This window comes from Heteronotia binoei, chromosome 1 (genome assembly GCF_032191835.1).
Source record: "Heteronotia binoei isolate CCM8104 ecotype False Entrance Well chromosome 1, APGP_CSIRO_Hbin_v1, whole genome shotgun sequence".
NCBI classification, from domain to species: Eukaryota; Metazoa; Chordata; class Lepidosauria; order Squamata; family Gekkonidae; genus Heteronotia; species Heteronotia binoei.
Genome location: NC_083223.1, coordinates 163889382 through 163908281, shown reverse-complemented (window position 1 = coordinate 163908281; position 18900 = coordinate 163889382). Strand labels below are relative to the sequence as shown.

Genomic DNA, 18900 nt, shown 5'->3' with positions numbered 1-18900 from the left:
TTTGCAAGGGAAGGAGCCAGTCTTACTTTTTTTTTTTTAAAGGGAGAATTCAGAGAACCTGCTACACATATGGTTTCAGTAGTATACCAATATAAGGATGTTCTAGTGCAGGAGTTGCCAAACTGCAGCTTGGGAACCACACTTGAAGCCCCTCCCACACCATTGGCTGGCTTGAAGAAGGCATTTCTCTCTTTAAATCACTTCTCCAAGCCAAGCTAGTTGGCAGCTTGGAGAATGCATTTAAAGTTGCTTTCTTTCCACCTCTACTTCTCTCCTTCCTCCTCATCTATTTCCTTCCTTCCTCCCTCCCTCCCTCCTTCCCTTCCACTCTTGTGACTTTCAAACATCTGGTGTTCATGTCTTACAGCGCTCAAACATCTGATGTTTATTCTATGTGGCTCTTACGTTAAGCAAGTTTGGCCACCCTGATCTAAGCAATATCCCTAGAATTCTACAATTTCTCCAGTCAATAGGAAGTACACAATTCCATTCTCCTTAAGTTTCACTAAAACATGGTTTGTTATCAGGTATTTTATACTTAACATTTATATTGTAATATTGTAATGTTTACTCCTTATTATTTCTATCTTTCCTGCATTGAGTTGGATTTATTATTCTATTGGCTGAAGAGAGACAGTCATTTTCATTGCTTTTTGCCCTCCTGCTGCAAACCCATGCTTTGCCACCCGGTGTTCCTGAGGGCCTTGACCTCCAGGAATGGAAATTTAGGGAGGGGGACCTCAGTGGGTTGCCAGCTGTATTTAAGATGCAACTTGATGTCTTTTCCTAAACATAATCTTCAACATCATTGAACTTGAACTAATTACAAAAAAAACATTTTGTCACATATTAAAATCCATATCACCGTATTAATGTTTTTGAACCATATGTATGAAGAAGAAACTTTGTGGAGTACATATAGAGTACTCATTATTTTGGGAGATATTTATTAAAGCAGGTGTGTAAAACACAATTCAACAGTGTATATGCGAGGTAGCCAACATCTGTTACCCACTACAATAAGAAAAGTAGTATAAAGCTTCACTAAATCAAATAAATGGACTAATGTGTAATCTAGCTGCTACAAGGAACCTAATATATGTTTATTAGTACAAAGCTGTGCATAACGGAAATGCTAGCTGAATGAAAATTAGTTTGACAGTATGGGTATGTTCAACTTATCTAATTTTTTTCTCCATTATCTCCATGGGTACTGAGGAGACAAACAAAAAGATGCACTCAAAGTTCCTTTCAATGGACCTTATGTGAAGGAAAAAAATATAGTAATTTTTTCTCCAGGAACTAGAGAGGGGAATGTGTCCTTGAAGCTGATGTTAGTAGCACAGCTTGTAACCATGAAACACTGCTGTGAAGAGGCTTCCGGTTTTGAGTCATGGAGGATTGAGGTGCTTCTTAGTAGAGGAGCAGACCAGAGCCTCTGTTCTGGGCAGAGAAGATGATTCTAACACCTGCTGCTTACTTCTTCCGGGCAAGGAGAAGGCCAAGACATGCATATTAAATTCTGAGGGGATTTACTCTGGCTAACGAGGAATCCCAGTGGGGTTCCTTTTTGGCTTTGAAGAGTCCCTGGAGAAGGATTGCATTCTAATGTCTACAGAGGACCTCTGAGGTCATTAAATTGATTTAAATTCACCAGGATTCAAAGCTTCTTTGGAAATGAATAACGTCTATCTTTGAAAAGAACGATGTTGAAAAGGATCGCAATTCTAAAGGTAAAAGATCTTTATCTATCACTCCAGGACTAAAATAAGACTTATCTGAAATAAAGATAAAGGTCTGGATCCAACTACGTTATCTTAAAGTAAGGAAGATAAAGGAGGGGGTAAATTTGGGACTTGGAGAAATAAGGTTAAAAGAAGGAAAACAACTGTAGTTTTGAATACCTGTGGTCGGGCTAGACAACCTTCTCCAAAACAGATGTGCTGACTTGTGGGATGGCACAGGAAATGATGTTATAGAACTAATGTGAGATTTCTCAACAATCGAAAATGAGACTTTGTGGCAAGAAAGGAAGGAAGTGGCCATTAAGAGAAGGGGAAATTGCAAGCCTCCTAGCCCTCTCTGGGTTTATAAATCATAGAGAAATACTGGCAGCCATTAAAAGAAGGTCAAAAGTTTAAATTTTTTTAAAAAGTAAACGGGACTTTAAAAAATAGCGGAGCCAGCAGATATCATCATTAAAAGGTGAGATCTATTGGACTATATGTTTTGAATTAATTTTGGAGCACTCCAGGAGAAAAAGGAAATTTTTTTAAAGGGAACAGAAAAGCCCCAGACGCTATTTTGAAGAAAATAAAACTTTAAAAAATTAATAACTTGACTTAGGAGCTTCTGAGAACGTGATTTTAGGCTCATCTAAAAGGGCATGCCTTAATCTATAAGACTGTGATATTGAAAATTAATTTGATGAGGTCAACTTCAGAGCCTATTTCAGCAATGGGCAGGCAGTGATGTCTATGACTAAATCAGGAGCAAAGCAGATTTGTACAAGGGTTAGGACACTTGAAGAAGCAAAAATGTCTAAATGGCAGGAGACAATTGATGTCATGTAGGCAAGATTGGCAAAAATAATAAAAGATTCAATAACAGAGAGTTAGAAGGAATTTAAAAAAGACATTGAATCCAGTGCAGAGGCGGTTAAAAAAGAAATTGAGGATCTCAGTAAAGACTCCCAAGCAGCATTAAAGAAAGTGCAGGAGGTTAAAGAAAAGGTGAAAGACCAAGACTCAAGAATTGACACAGTGGATTCCACTATTAAAAAAATGCTGGAGAAAACAGTGCTACAAGACTGTAAATTAATGGAAAAACAAATACATTTGACAGGGGTGCCTGAATCTGCTGATAACATCAAGAAAGCATCAGACATCTTTTTGTTGGGATTACAAATGGAAAAATTTCCAAAACAAGATAGAACAATAATTTGGTACATGCTTTCAGCAGCACGGACATTATATGCGCAGACGTAGAAGCAAGATAAAATACCAGAAAAGTGGGACTGGACTTTAAAAGTTATGCATTGGAGTGAAATGGACAAGCTTACAAGAATCTTAAAGAATATGATCTAGAGAAGTTTAAAAATGAGTGGGGAAAATTTCAAAAATATGTTTAAAAACAATGGAAGGTTAAAGGATATTTGGCAATTTTTGACAATGGTTGAACTTTAGAGGAATAATAAATGGACTACAGTCAAAAAGCGACTATGTGAACATTTTTTTTCAATTTTTTTTATAAGGACTAAAGGATTATAATGAAGATGGATTATAATTATAACATATGTTTTTTTCTTTCCTTTTTCTTCTTGTTTTAAGATTTTTTTAATGAAGATTCTTTAATTGATAACATTACCTTTTATTTTTAGCAATTTAATCAAAATACACCGTAGGGGGTCATGAAAAGGTGGGGAGGGAGGAGAAAAATGTAATGTATTTGTGTTAACTTTTTAATAATAGATAAGTATTATTACATTATACTGCAGTAAATAAAATTGGTTTAAACAGAAACACTGCTGTGAAGAGAGGTGATCCTTATAGAGAAGTAAATTCAAGAGTAGTTGTTCTAAAGACAACAAAGGCAAGAAAAATAAGTAACATAAAATCATCTTTTTTACTCAAGGGCAGAATTCTTTTCCCCAGCATTCAGTTTCAAAGGACAGATATTTAATCAATGATGAATACTATTTATTGCAGTACATACTTAAAGAAGAAAAATTAATCATAGACATCACTTGTTCTATTTTGTTAAACCAGGGATATAGTTTTAACTGTGTAGGCTATTTTTGCACTTATCAGCATTACCACCCACTGTTCTTTTCTTTTTATATTATAGCCCTTTTAAAGATAGGTGTCACTTAATGCAAATGACATCACAGACAAAGCAGTTGCACCATGTTTTAAGTTTGGATACCAACTGCATGAAATATACTGTGATGATAATATAGTGTGTTCACATACTGAAAAAACATACCATTTCAGACATATGTGCTAGTCAATGAACTTTTGATGATGGGCATTTCTGCTTCACAGATGAAAGAACTTGGTGTTGTTGTCTACAACTGCAGCTGCTTGGTGGCAGATTTACAAAGAATATTTGCCTTGTACAGCTCATTAAAGAACAAGAGTAAAGTGCCATCTTCTTGGTCTAAGAGACTATATGCAGTATATGACACACAAAAGAAACTGACTCTTAACTTGAATGAAACTCAGTCAAAAGCCTTTATTTCGGTGAGTTCTTTTGGAGAATATTTGATCTTTGTTATGTTGAAGGGGCATGTTATTTATCAGGACCATGAAAATAAATATTGATTGGATTGAATTGATGCTACTGATCCAGCTCAGCCTCTTTTTTTATTATATGCTTTCATATTTCCATTTTATAGTTTGCCTTTATCTAAAGAAGTTTAGAACAGGCCAAGATCATATAGATACAAGTGGAAACACACAAAGACTTGTAGGGGACATTTCATTTTCCCTTCCCCAACTATTTCCTCTTTTCCTTCCCTGAAAATCCTCATAGCCTCTCCCAGGCTTTTTTTTGCAGAAAAAGCCCAGCAGAAACTCATTTACATATTAGACCACACCCCCTGACATCACTGTTGTTCCAGACAGGGGTTTTTGTAGAAAAAGCCCAGCAACAACTCAGTTGCACATTAGGCAACACCCCCTGATGCCAAGGAAGCCGGAACTGCATTCCTGTGCGTTTCCAAAGCCGAAATAGCCCTGCTTCCTCCCCCTTTCTAAGTGCTTCTGTTGTTCAAAGCTACAGGTATTCCTTTTTTAATTTTGGTGTTTTAAACCCCTCAATGTGTTTTATTTAATTTCAGATTTTTCTGCAAACCAGGGAATGTTCAGGTTTGTAGAAAGCTCTGTTCATATCCCCAATCACTGGATTTAAAGTATCATCACATTAGAATGTACAAGTGGGAACCTGCAAAGGCTTGTGGGAGGCATCTCACTGCCACCTCTCCCACTACTTCCTCTCTCCTCTTCCTTCTCTCCTTCTAAGATTGCCAAGCTCCAGGGAGGGACTGGAGATTTCTTGGAATCACAATAGATCTCCCAGCTACAGAGATCAGTTTTCCTTAGGGTTGCCAGATAGAGGTTGGGAAATCCTTGGAGATTTCGGGGTGAAGCCTTGGCAGGGGAAGATTTAGAGAAGGAAGCAGCTATGCAGCACAAATTAGATTATTAATTTAACCAAAAACCTAACCAAAAAAGCACATGAATATTTTTTCTTTATTCATAAGAAATTGCATAACATATCTCAAGTATAATCAAATACTTTTTCAGTCTTTAACTAAAACATTTCTCCTACAAACATGTTAAAACAAATCTACCAGATCTCTCTAAATAGGCAGACTGTCAATATTTACCTATTCACCAGGAAAAAAAGAAAGAGAAAGAGAACCAAACATAAAAAAGACCCACATTCCAAAATCCTTCTTCCCCAGCATTAAAAACTTTTAAGTTCCTTTAGTTTCTACATCCAAGTTATATCCAAGGCAGCCTGTTTGTCCATAACTTATTTTCTATTGGCATCATACATTTCTTAATCAAAGTTCCTTATTCAGCCGTTCACCCAAAATAGAAAAAAAGATTCAAAATCCTTTTTACGGATTGTTTTCCAACACCAGATTAGAAAATTGAAGTACAATTTGCGTCTTCTCGACATGGGCCGCCTCCTCAACCACAAAAAAAAAGTTCTTTGCCATCTCCCCTTCTCCAGTTGATCTTGTTGAAGGTCAGCATCTGGTGAAGAATTAAAACTGCGTCAAACGGGGCCATTTTCTTTTCGTTTGTTTCGCATAATCACCGTTTTCCCTTCTGTTTTCACTGCCACTGATTCACTCTTTGTAATGCAAGGCTCCTGTGGATTTGCCCTTTCATTAACTGTTAGATCCTCTTCGCTCAAATAGTTAGCTGTAAACATGAAGTAATCTTTAAGATGCTGCTTAAGTGAAATAAAATCCTCCTTTAAAGATCTGAAAATTGCACTGGTATCTTTTCCATGTGCCATTTCATTAAATGATGCCAATTTAAAATTCAACTTGTGCATAAGTTCAGTCTCTCAAATCAGGTTATTTTTCACTTCCCTCTTGTAAATTCTTGTTCTACAGCAACTTTAACAGAGCTTGTTAAGAGACATTCTTTCAGTTACAAACAGATAAAGGAGACAGAACTTTCTGTGTTTCCCTTTTATAATCAGATCATTTTGCAAATTCTTGATAATCTTTGTACTATATGTCCAATTAAAGTCCGGGTCTATTTTACTGTTTATATTCAAGTCAGTTTGAGTAATTAAGACTGCTCAACACATTGCTGGACCTTTTGAAGTAATCTGTGAGCTAGTCTATTAATGGTATGTTAACTGGCCCATCAGGGGGTAGAATTGGAGAAGATAAAACACCTACTTGTTAGGCAGAGCTGTCGCTTTTGATGTGGAGGAATGTTGCTTTAAAGAGTGTACTGTAGAAAGAGAAAGCCAAGCATTTGGGAGTCTTTCTTTGCTGATTTCAGCGTTCAAAGCCACAGAGCTTCGGGAAGCATGACAGGTCTCGGGGGTCATTGCCTTTGGCCCCCTCCCCCATCCGTGGAACTCCCATGCCAAAGAGAAAGCTCAACAAGCCCCTCCTTTTGGGGGTATCACTTCTGTGATACCCCTCCAACAACCAGAATCAGAATTGCTGCGGAGAGCATCCGCAAGCAACCTGAAGCCAAGATGACGGATCCCGGAAGTCTCACATATGGACATTTTAAAATGTAAGTTATTCTCCTGGACTCACAATTTGTAAACTGGTTTAATTTTCTGTTAATTTTTGATAAATTGCAGCCAGAAGCACTAGAGAAGTGGTTTTTTTTCTGGTTTAGAATCACATGCTTACATTATCACATCATAAAATCTGTTCCTTTAAGAAAATTTAGTGTACCCTTTTCTTATTTAGAACATATCCCTACAATCTTCATGCCTTCTTTTCATCAAGTATCCATAGAATCATAGAGTTGGAAGGGACCAAGTATTATAGCATCGTTGCTAAGTAACAGAAAATTTTTAAGGTAGATCTGGGTGGGCAGCCATGTTGATCTGAAACAGAACAAAGTTGGAGTCCAGTATCACCTTTAAGACCAACAAAGTTTTATTCAGAATGTAAGCTTTCGTGTGCATGCACACATCATCATTGTACCCCATTTCATTGTCTAATGAAGTGTACATGCACATGAAAGCTTACATTCTGAATAAAACTTTGTTGGTCTTAGAAAACTCTTAAGTTTGTAAAGCTGAAAACTACAAAAAAGGATGCACTTTTCTGAATGCTGCTTGACAGCCTGCTTTCAAGTATTAATAACTTCAGTGATGTTAATTGTTATATTTGAATTATTTATAATTGTACCTCACCTACATGCTGCATGACAGATTTAATATAATTTTTGCACTCATATGGGAAAGGAAAGGGAATAGATCTTAGAAAAACAATGGAAAAACTAAAATAGTGATGGCTTGGTTTGATTTGTGTCTAACCAGTGTGTGCTGCATATGGTATTTGAAGATTTCACAAAAAAAAGCAGCAGCAATGCCAGAGAGCCAGTTTGGTGTAGTGGTTAAGTGTGTGGACTCTTACCTGGGAGAACCAGATTTGATTCCCCACTCCTCCATTTGCTCCTGCTGGAATGGCCTTGGATCAGCCATAGCTTTCACAGAAGTTGTCCTTGAAAGGGCAGCTGCTGTGAGAGCCCTTTCAGCCCCACCCACTTCACAGGGTGTCTTTTCGGGGAGGGAGATAAAGGAGATTGTGAGCCGCTCTGAGTCTCTGAGATTCTGAGTAGAGGGCGGGATATAAATCCAATATCATCATCATCTTCTTCTTCTTCATCAATAACTGTAATTATCTTGTAGAACATGCCTATGCATATATAACATTTAGTCCACAAGAACTAATTTGGGAATGATGGACCTTAACAATGGTATAATTTAAACCGTTTTAATATAGTGATGCTAAGGAAACAAAGAGGTGAGTGCTTTAAAAGTGTACGAAGTATACAAATTCTTTCTCTTTGTGGAAGTCTCTGAAAATTCTTTGATCACTATTTTTTGCATTACAGCAATGGATGTAGTAATGGTTACTTTCCACTCTTATTTTCAATGTTTGGCTTGAATCCAATGGAGTAGTTTAGAATAAGTTTCTCAAGCTAATTTGCTTCATAGATATGGAAGTTTAATAGCTTTGTTCATTAATTCTACACTGAAAGATGAGGAAAAGCAAATCGTATTTCTAAGATAATTTTTTTAATACAGGATTTTGTCTTTTACCTGTACAGATTTCGCCCAAGCTTCTGTGCCCTAAGGACAGAGTCTTGGATATTGATGCTATCTACAGTGTTATTGATGATGCCCAGCAATTTGTGTATGTAGCTACTATGGAGTACCTGCCGATTGTCAGAGACCATAATGAAACAAGGTTCGTGAACGCCAGACATCTAGCATTTTTGTGGTAATTTGCTAAGAGGAATAAACTTTTAAAGAGGCATGTTTCCATTCATGTAGAGATTTTTAGAGGGACAAATTTCAGTGGCCTAACTTTTCTTTCATGTCAAAGAGATTGTAAAATGTGAGATTGAAGGCTGCCCTAAAACTGAAATTGTTAAGAATCAGGATTGCTTTTAAGTATATAAAACACAAACACTGTATGGCTTTAATAATAAGCATTGGTCCACACCTGTTGTTCAGGTGTGCATCTGTAAGTTGCAAACCTATTTTTGATTTATTGACATTCATTTCAGAAATCTCAAGGTCAATGCTTTGAGCCTAAGACCCAGAGGAAAACATGAAATGGCTGGGTATTGCAAGCTTTTGTACAAAAGTTGCTTAACGTGCTGGTCAAGAACATGTAGCCAGGCAGAAATTCATACCTTGAATAAAACTTTGTTGATCTTTCTTTGTATTTTTCCTGTGTGGTGGAGGGAACTGAGCAAAGTAAGCTCTTGCTCTTTCCCTCCTCAGGGGATGAGAAGGGGGAGGAGCTTCAGCCAATGGTGGGAAGAGAGTCTTGGCTCAGTAGCTCTGCTGTGTAAATGAGAGAGTCTGGCAAAGCAAGCTTTCTTGCTCTGCAAATCCTGTGCAGTTGAGAGAGCCTGGCAAAGCAAGCTGCAATGCAGAAGAAAGCAAGAGAAAGGGAGAAGGAAGCAGATGACAATGAGTTGCTCATGGGCTGTATACAAGCCCTGTTGGGGACGGATATGGTCTACAAGCCACAAATGGACACCCCTGCTCTAGGAGACTGGGTTGGCCTCCTCACTCACATTATTTTCCTTAAGAGGGACTAAGTAAGCTGATCTCATGCCAAGATTTAAACTGGAAGTGAGGTAATGACATCGGGGAGGCCCTATCAGATTAGCCAAAAACTCTACGGATTAACAATACAGTTTTGGTGACTCTTAGCATGTGCCTCCCTCCAGTGTTATGTCACGACATCACTTTCTGTTTTTGCTGGAAATGACATTGTATGCCAGGGTGATGCTATCTCTGCACTCCAAATTCTTCTAGAAATCCCTACCACTGTGTTAAGATCTTTTTTGTTTTGACTTTTTAAAATAAATGTTTTAAATATATTATTTTTTATTATTACTTTGATTGTAAGTTGCCAAGAGTGAATTTAAAGTAGAAGATTAAGCCATACATTTTATAAATAGTTGCCAGTTATGTGCTTATATTTAAGAAGTCACTGGGTGTTTTCGCACTCACCTTCAGCCGGCGCCGCGACCCTCTTGACGACGGAGGATCTGTGCTGATTTCCCACACGAAGCGCTGGAGCAACCAGAAGAGCCGCCAATTTCCGGCGCGAAGCCCGCTCAAACGTAAATCGCCAAGAAGCAGGAAAACGCTTGAGCGGGCTTCGCGCCGGAAATTGGCGGCTCTTCTGGTTGCTCCAGCGCTTCGTGTGGGAAATCAGCACAGATCCTCCGTCGTCAAGAGGGTCGCGGCGCCGGCTGAAGGTGAGTGCGAAAACACCCACTGATTTCAAGACACAGCTGAGAAACAGAGTTTTTCTATGCTAGTATATACTAAATCTCCATATCATAACTTCCCTGTTAATGATCACCAGCTGGGAAGAAAGTTATTTCTTGAGTTAGATGTGAAGTCTTAAAACAATGCTACCTGCCTTCTGTAGGCATTGTGAACGCTTTTGACTTGAGAACCCGAAGAATTTCTACTTTTTCAATAATTATTGTGTTTTTACTTTACATTTTAAAATTCCTCAATAATCCCCCCCCCCCAGAAAGGAATTCCCTTTTTTACATGGACTCTGTGTCTTCAGATAGTTATTCTGGTAGGTTTAAGCTTTTCTGCTGGTCAGTACTTTCCATGGAGATACTAAAGAAACTATCTGCCCCTGTTACTATCTTTAAGATTGGATTTGGAGGTTAATACAGTAGAATCTTCCCAATCTATGAAGGCCTCTGAGAATGTTCTAAAAAAAATTAAGTGGTCTCCATCCCTTGAAAGGGATTTTTCTTCCCTCCTTGACTCTGAAACATTGTGCAGGTTAAGGGATTCAATTATAAATACTGATTCTGATTATACAATCCTTTCAGGATTCTCATTGACTATTATAGCACTAAAGCCAAACCCTTGACTTTGTGCAGGTGCAATTTCTCTAGATGGTTTGATATGGACTTTTTAGCTCAAAAACAAAAATTGAGAGCACTGTTTAAAGAGTGCTGACACTCTGAAGGCCCAACAAAAATTAAGACCTACATTGATTGTAAGAAAGCCTACTTGGAGCTTACTGCATCCAAAAAGAAAGTTTTCTTTCAGAATAAATGGGACCAACTTTACCACTTAATAAAATCTAATGATAATAAGGCCTTCTGGAGAATCATTTCAGATAATCTAAATATCAATTCCGTTATTGACCCAACTATCACTGTGCAAGCATGGGTTGATCGCTTCTCTAATATATTTGCTGCTCCATGTGTATCCCCTCCTAATTTAGTAAACTCCATTGTTACCGATATGCCAGTCAGGTCTCCAGTAACTCCAGATGAAATCAGTGATTTATTGAGGCATTTAAAAGTGGTAAAGCCCTGATGACCTTCCTGCTGAGGTCTTTATAATGTTTGCTGACTGATGGCTCTTGCGCCTTGCAAAATTGTTCATTTTCCTTGATATGCATGGCTTCATCCCACACTCTTGGCTTCATCATATAATTATCCCAATCTACAAAAGGGGGGGGGGGGGGGGGTTGGAGTCACCAGAAAATTTCTGCCCCAGTTTACTATCTATAGTGGGCAAATTGTATGCCAAAGATTTGGAACTCTGTTTAACTCTGGATGCACCTAGATAACACAATAGGACCTGAACAAATTCCAATAACCTTTAATGGCATAACAATAGCTTACAGAAAGGAATGAGCATACAATTTGCCCATATGTCAAGATAAAACAATATAGATACATGAAATTGTAACGCCAGTTGATAATTAATAATAATAGGAAAAAAAGAACAATAATTATCACAGACAACAAAAATGTATGAAATTTTACAGTAAAAGGGCTTAACAGGGGACATGATTAAACTTTTTTTTTAATCCTTTAATGGAATAAAACATAGACAGGATCCAAAATGGGTGAAAACGAGTAAAAAATTACACTGGCCAAAAAGGCAGTCAAGACAACACCACAGAAAACCAATCAGATATTCATTGTCCTTACCCAAAATTATGATAGCCCCTATTCAATACACCAGCCACACACCCAGCCACCAGCCCCATCAATCTGGGCAACCAGCAAGCAAATACTGGGCAACTCCCACTGGAGAGCCGGAAAGGTCAGAAGTAACAGGATCACCAGTTGCTGATGAAACCCACAGAACACAGGGCAACGGAGCAGTGAGCATAAAAGCCCAATGCTGTCAAGGGCCAGCAAGGCCCCGCATGCAAGCAACTCCTTGGCTTGCAATGGGCAACAAACCATAACGGAGCCTCTGACAGCCCGCCGCATCATGGCGTGGCTGCCGGAGAGATTTCCCCCCCCCCCGGAGGGAGAGCGGGCTGTTCAGCGTGCTTCCGGCGTGTCTGGGAGGGGAGGGGCTTCCGCTCTTGCTCGGAAGCCTCCACTTCTGTCCTTTCAGTCCTCTTCAGGTGCTTGGCCCTCCCGCCCGCCCTGTTTGTTATGTAGGCATTTGCTGGTCGCCTCTTTTATGAGGGGCCGGGTAGGAATTTTTTACTCCCTGGCTATTTGGCTGGTGACTGGGGGGTGTTTTTTGCCTACCCTGCATAGCATATCAGTGGATTGAGGAATTGGCCTCGGGTTGGTGCCTTGTATAGATTGGTCACTTTTCAGGCAGGTTTTACGGGGTTTATGGCACCATGCGGCCCGGGGAGGACCGGTTAGCCTCCCCCGTTTGGGGAGTTAGGGGTCTGGCAGGATCAACCTTTGGGTGTGGCCCGAGGTGTGTGAATGCAGACTGTCCTGGAGACTCGATTGGATGGGTGCTTTTCGCTGAGACTCGCATCTGGTCTCTGGGCCCTCCGGTGCAAGCCTCCCTGCTGGGCCTGCCTGACGGGAGCTGTGACACACAGCTCCGGCTGGGGGGCCGGGTCTCTTGCCCGCGGAAAAAGGCAGGGGAGCGGTCTGAGGAGACCCCTGGCCCTGACCTGGCCGCAGTTCGGTTGCCCTTGCCATTGCAGTGTTATTCAATAAAGTGGCCCATAGTTTCACCAATATAATTGTGTCCGCCTCTTTATTCCGAGTTGGGGGGGCAAAGACATGGAGAACAAGATGGGATAGGAAAGGGTAGGATAGAAAAGTTTATATAAAATGGTGTGGGATAGAAAGGTGAAACTGGAGATGGAAGAACAGATAAGGTAAATAGAGCAAGGTAGAGAAGGGAGGGAAAAGATGTACCACTGAGGGTGGAAAGGGCAGAGACCTCTGGTGGAAGCAGTGGGACAAGGGGAGCAAAATAATGGAAAGGAAGGAAAGGCAGGAGTCCAGAGTTCCTTCGTTTCATCTTACCTGAACAAATTGGCTTTTCCAGAGGTAAATCTACTATGGACCATTGTTGCACTCTGGCCTTCCTTGCAGAAAAATATATGAACACTGGGACAAACAAACTATATGCTGCCTTCATCGTCCTGAAAAGCGCGTTTGACTCAATAGATAGAGCTCAATTATGGATCAAGCCAGGAAACCTGGGAATGGACCCTCACTTGCTGTTTCTTTTGAGGAAACTTCATTCTAATAGATTTTGCCAAGTGAAATTTTCTTCTAGTGGTGACCTGACTAGTAAAATTCCAGTGTTAAAGGTTTTTTTTAAAAAAGTTGTGTGCTGGCCCTGCATCTTTTAAACTTATTTCTAACTGATTTGGCACAATTTTTGAACCCTATTAATTGTCATCCACCCAAACTAGCAGGCCAAGCAGGCCCTTTTTTACTTTATGCTGACAACACTACCATCCTCTCTTGTATAAGAGTGGGCCTGCAAAGGTATCTGAATGCCTTCTATGACTACTGTCACTCTAATTCACTCTCTATTAATTATGCGAAATCTAAAGTCGTTGTCTTTTCAAACTGCTGGTACCCACAGAAATGGTTTATCAGCAACTCAACAACTGGGCAAACAAAAAAAATTAAATACTTGGGGAATCACCTTTAGCCACAAGTTAAGCTGGCTACTGCATCATAATAAGACCATTAACTTGGCTAAATGTTTGGTTGTTCAAATCAAACAATTTTTTTTTTTGCAAGAGGCAACCAATTAGTTCTGGCAGCAATTAAAAGTGTTTAAAGCTAAAATTCTAGTCCAAAATCCTTCTGGTATCCCTATATGGATCTCAGCATTTATTAAGAAAGTGGAGGACATCCAAGCCTCATTCTTGGTATGCCAAAATGTGTCCTACTTTGCTCTCTCATGGATTGCTGCCTTGATGTGGCGAGAGGGCTTGCGCGGTTCAGTGAGGCCATGGGCTATGCCATGCAGGGCCACCCAAGATGGACAGGCCACAGCTGAGAACCCAGACAAAATGTGATCCACTGGAGAAGGAAATGGCAAACCATTCCAGTATTCTTGCCAAGAAAATTCCATGGACAGTAACAAAAGGCTAAAAGATATGGCGCTGGAAGATGAGCCCCTCAGGTCAGAAGGTGCCCAATATGCTACTGGGGAAGAGCGAAGGGCAAGGCCAAGAGTGAAGTGGCTGGGCCAAAGTTGAAAGGACACTTAGCTGTGGATGTGTCTAATGGTGAAAGGAAAGTCAGATGCTGCAAAGAACAATACTGGATTGGAATGCGGAAAGTAAGATCTATGAATCAAGGTAAGCTGGATGTAGTCAAACAAGAGATGGAAAGACTGAACATCGACATCTTGGGAATCAGCAAACTAAAATGGACGGGAATGGGTGAATTTAACTCAGAGGATCTCCCATAGCACAAGCTCTATTAATTCACTTAACTAATTCTATGCTGATTCTGATAAATGTTTATCTTCCTCCACCTGAGGACAATTTGATGCTTTTGAGCAGTTGGAACAAAATATCTGATTTTATTATTTCTTTGCTTAAATGTTTCCCATGTACCCCACTCCTTATAATGGGTAATATGAATGCACAGATAGGACCAAGTAACCAAAATCTTATTTCCCCTTTTGGCTTTGAAGGATTTGACCACTTACCCCTACCACTTGCCAACATACGAATTTCTAAAGATACGTTATATAATGATGAGTTTAGAACTTATGGAACTTCGTATTACTTATGATCTTAATATTCTAAATGGGTCACCCAATTTCCCAAATGCAAATAAATTTGCCTACTCCTCAACAAGAGGTAGTAGTGTTATCGATTATTGCCTTTGTTCCTCAGATCTATGACCACTAGTTAGCTCTTTCTCCACCGGAATCTGCACTGAGAGTGACCATCTGCCCCTCCTGCTGACACTTCATGGCAACTCTCTTATAACTCATATGCCAGCATCTATATCCCCTAATAGTGTTTCCCAGGGCTCTGTTAAAAGAATCAAATGGACTACCCAAACTGACAAAGTTACTCTGCTTATTTCAATTAGACAGAATGTTGGAGTTTAGAACAATTATTGCCAAAATCTGTTCTATGGAGAAGACCAATTTAGCCTATGTTCAGATAATTGCTTCCTGTAATTCTGTAGCCAAACAAATTTGTCCTCCTAATCCCACCTGTAACGGTTCGACTCAGAATGCAGGATTATGAAAAACTTCTCAGGGACTCATTTAGAACTTTTAGGCAAGACAATAATTCCTGCAACCTAAAAATTTACTCTGCACACAAGGAGATATATCATAGCCTTATCACCGGGGGGGGGGGCAGTTTTATAAACAAATGGGACCATTTGCTGAATACAATTAAAACCAAAGACTGTAAACTATTCTGGCAAATGGTCTCTGGTTACTTGAAAAATAATTCAGCCCCGGCTGTGATTACACCTACTCCTCAAAAATGGGTTAATTATTATTTTGAAATATTTAATGACCAAGATATTTCAATAGAGTGCAGAGAAGAATTTACCTTTTCAACCAATCCAGAATGGCCTCCTATGAGTCCCGAGGAAATAATTGATTTAATCTCTGAATTGAAGACTGGCAAGGCCCCTGGTTTAGATGGAATTCCAGCTGAACTCTTTAAGAAGTATGTGGACTGGTGGGCCATTCCACTAGCAAACCTATTTACTCATCGATCAGAACGGAAACATCCCTGAGTCCTGGTTAAGATCATGAATATGCTCAATATATAAAAAAGGTAATTCGGCTTCCCCTGGAAACTATCGCTCAATCAGCCTACTCTCCATCTCATGTAAGCTGTATTCTAAACATCTTGAACGTTGCCTATTAAATTGGTTAACTAAAGAAAAATCATTGGCCCGGAACAAATTGGTTTCCTCAAAGGGAAATCTACAATTGATCATTGTTCCATCCTTGCCTTCTTGGCAGATAAATATATGAAGCCTAAAAGAGGGAAATTGTATACAGCCTTTATTGATTTAAAGGGCGCTTTCAACTCAGTCACCAGAGATCTGCTATGGAAAAAACTTATAACTCTGGGGATGGAACCACGCCTACTTTTCTTAATCAAGAAACTACATGATGCTACCTCAGGTGTTATTAAAGTATCCCCTGATGGTCAACTCTCTTCCAGTTTCTCAATTACTAAGGGAGTAAAATAGGGCTGTGTTCTTGCCCCTTATCTCTTTAATCTGTTTCTGAATGATTTGAACCAACATATGTCCATTGTGAATGGCCACCCTCCCTTCTTAGAACAATTAGCAGTGCCTTTACTGCTATACCCTGACGACACTGTTATTCTTTCACGTACCAGAATTGGCCTCCAAAAATATTTGAAAGCCTTTCATCAATACTATAGATTAAATCGACTGGTAATTAATTATGAAAAATCAAAAATCCTGTTTTTTTCAAAGAGATGGCTCCTGTGTAAATGGTGCATTGGTACAGAAGAAATTGAACAAGTGAAGGCTTACAAGTATTTGGGAATTACCTTTAACTACAACCTTAGATGGCCAACACATCTTAATAGAGCTGTAAGTCTAGTAAGATATTCTCTGGCGCAAATTAAAAAGTTCTATTTCTTAGGAGGTAAGCAGTTCATTCCAGCAACTCTGCAAATTTACAATGCTAAAATCCTCCCTCAGTTGCTATATGGAATACCTTTGTGGATTGGAGCCTTTAGTCCCTGCGTGGAGAATATGCAATCATCATTCTGCCGTCAGATTTTAGGTGCTCTCAAATGTGTCCCCTACTCATCCATTTGTGCAGAACTAGGTTTACACCTTCTAGAAACCAGAGCCTGGATTATGGCTTTTAAGTTCTGGTTAAAAATTCATTTCAGAACAGATTCAGTAAGTTTATTACACTACCTGATGAAAGACAGGCATAGCATTACTTGGCTCTCTACATTTACCCACAAACTACGAAAACTTGGTATTGAGGTGGTCACTCTTTTCTTATGTGACAAATTATATATCTTAAGAACAATCCAACTAAGGCTTATGGATCATGAATACCAAAAAGTGTTCCCCTCACATTCCCCTGTTTGCTCTGCATCCAATCTAGGTATACCCCAAAGACATGGGAAGATACCCCATTATTTTTTTACTTTAGACTCCCCATTCCATCGTCGGACTTTTACTTTGGCGCATTTAAATGCCTTCCCATCAACAGTTCTCTATGGTAGGTTTAGACAGATACCTCTCCAAAATAGATTATGCCCATGTGAATTAGGAGTCCTTGATTCTATATCCCATATTATTTTAGAATGTCCTCTCCTGGCCTCACAACGTAGACAATTTTTAGCTGAATATCTCCAACACAATGTATTTACTGAAAGGAAAATTCTATCCTACCTTTTAGAAGATGTTAATCCCCATATTACTACATGTGTTGCGAACTTCTTAGTAGAAGCCTATAAAATTAAATCTAGGCATACTACAGTATTTTAATTGCTGGGTGTCTACTCTTGATTAGTATTATTGGCTGCTATTTTAATTGATTATTTATGTATTGTTCTTACTATATTTCAGGCCTTTGTACCTACTTTTGATTGTGAATCATTATTGCCAGTCTTATGCCAATAAAGGTCTGAACTTTGAACTCAGAGGATCACTACATCTATTATTGTGGGCAAGAGTTCTGTAGAATAAATGGTGTGGCTTTCATAATTAACAAGAGAGTGAGAAAGGCAGTAATGGGATATAATCTCAAAAATGACAGAATGATCTCGGTCCTTATTCAAGGCAAACCATTCAATATCACAGTATTCCAAGTCTATGCCCTAACCACTGATGCAGAAGAGGCTGAAGTGGACCAGTTCTATGAAGATCTACAACACCTTCCAGAATTAACACCAAAAAAAGATGTCCTCCTCATCATAGGGGACTGGAATGCCAAAGTAGGAAGTCAAAAGGTAACCGGAACAACTGACAAGTTTGGCCTTAGAGAACAAAATGAAGCCAGCCAAAGGCTAATAGAGTTTTACCAAGAGGACAAACTGGTCATAGCGAACACCCTCTTCCAAAAACCTAAAAGGCAACTCTACACATGGACATCACCTGATGGGCAACACAGAAATCAGATTGATTATATACTCTGCAGTCAAAGATGGAGAAGCTCCTTACAGTCAGCAAAAACAAGACCTGGTGCTGACTGCGGCTCAGATCATAAGCTACTCATTGCAAAATTCAGGCTTAAACTGAAGAAAACCAGGGAAGCCATTAGGCCATTCAGGTTTGACCTTGATCACATCCCTTATGAATATACCATGGAGGTGAAGAATAGGCTTAAGGAACTAGAGTTGATAGACAGAGTGCCAGAAGAACTATGGATGGAGGTTCGTGACATTGTATAGAAGGCAGCAATCAGCACCATCCCAAAGAAAAAGAAATGCAAGAAAGCAAAGTGGCTGTGTGATGAGGCTTTACAAATAGCTGAGGAAAGAAAGAAAGCGAAAGGCAAAGGTGAAAAGGAAAATTCACCCAACTGAATGCAGATTTCCAGAGAACAGCAAGGAGAGATAAGAGATAAGGAGGCCTTCCTGAAGGAACAATGCAAAGCGATAGAGGAAAATAAAAGAGAGGGAAGGACAAGAGATCTCTTCAAGAAAATTGGAGAAATCAAGGGAACATTTTGTGCAAAGGTGACCATGATAAAGGATAAAAATGGTAGGGATCTAACAGAAGCAGAAGAGATCAAGAAGAGGTGGCAAGAATACACAGAAGAATTATACAAGAAGGATCTCAATGTCCTTGACAACCATGACAGTGAAATCGCTGACCTTGAGCCAGACATCCTGAAGTGTAAACTCAAATGGGCCTTAGAAAGCATTACTAACAACAAAGCGAGTGGAGA

At 39.4% G+C, this 18900-nt stretch overlaps 1 protein-coding gene across 6 annotated transcripts in view; it reads left to right on the top strand.

The window, feature by feature from the left end:
* Positions 1-18900, top strand: part of PLD5 (phospholipase D family member 5) — a 210660-nt gene that overhangs the window by 179099 nt on the left and 12661 nt on the right. For all 6 annotated transcript variants that reach the window (XM_060259184.1, XM_060259208.1, XM_060259192.1 and 3 more), the window contains 2 exons: positions 4044-4241; positions 8331-8470. In XM_060259184.1, the coding sequence (XP_060115167.1) occupies positions 4044-4241; positions 8331-8470 (338 nt within the window). The remainder of the gene's footprint in view (positions 1-4043; positions 4242-8330; positions 8471-18900) is intronic.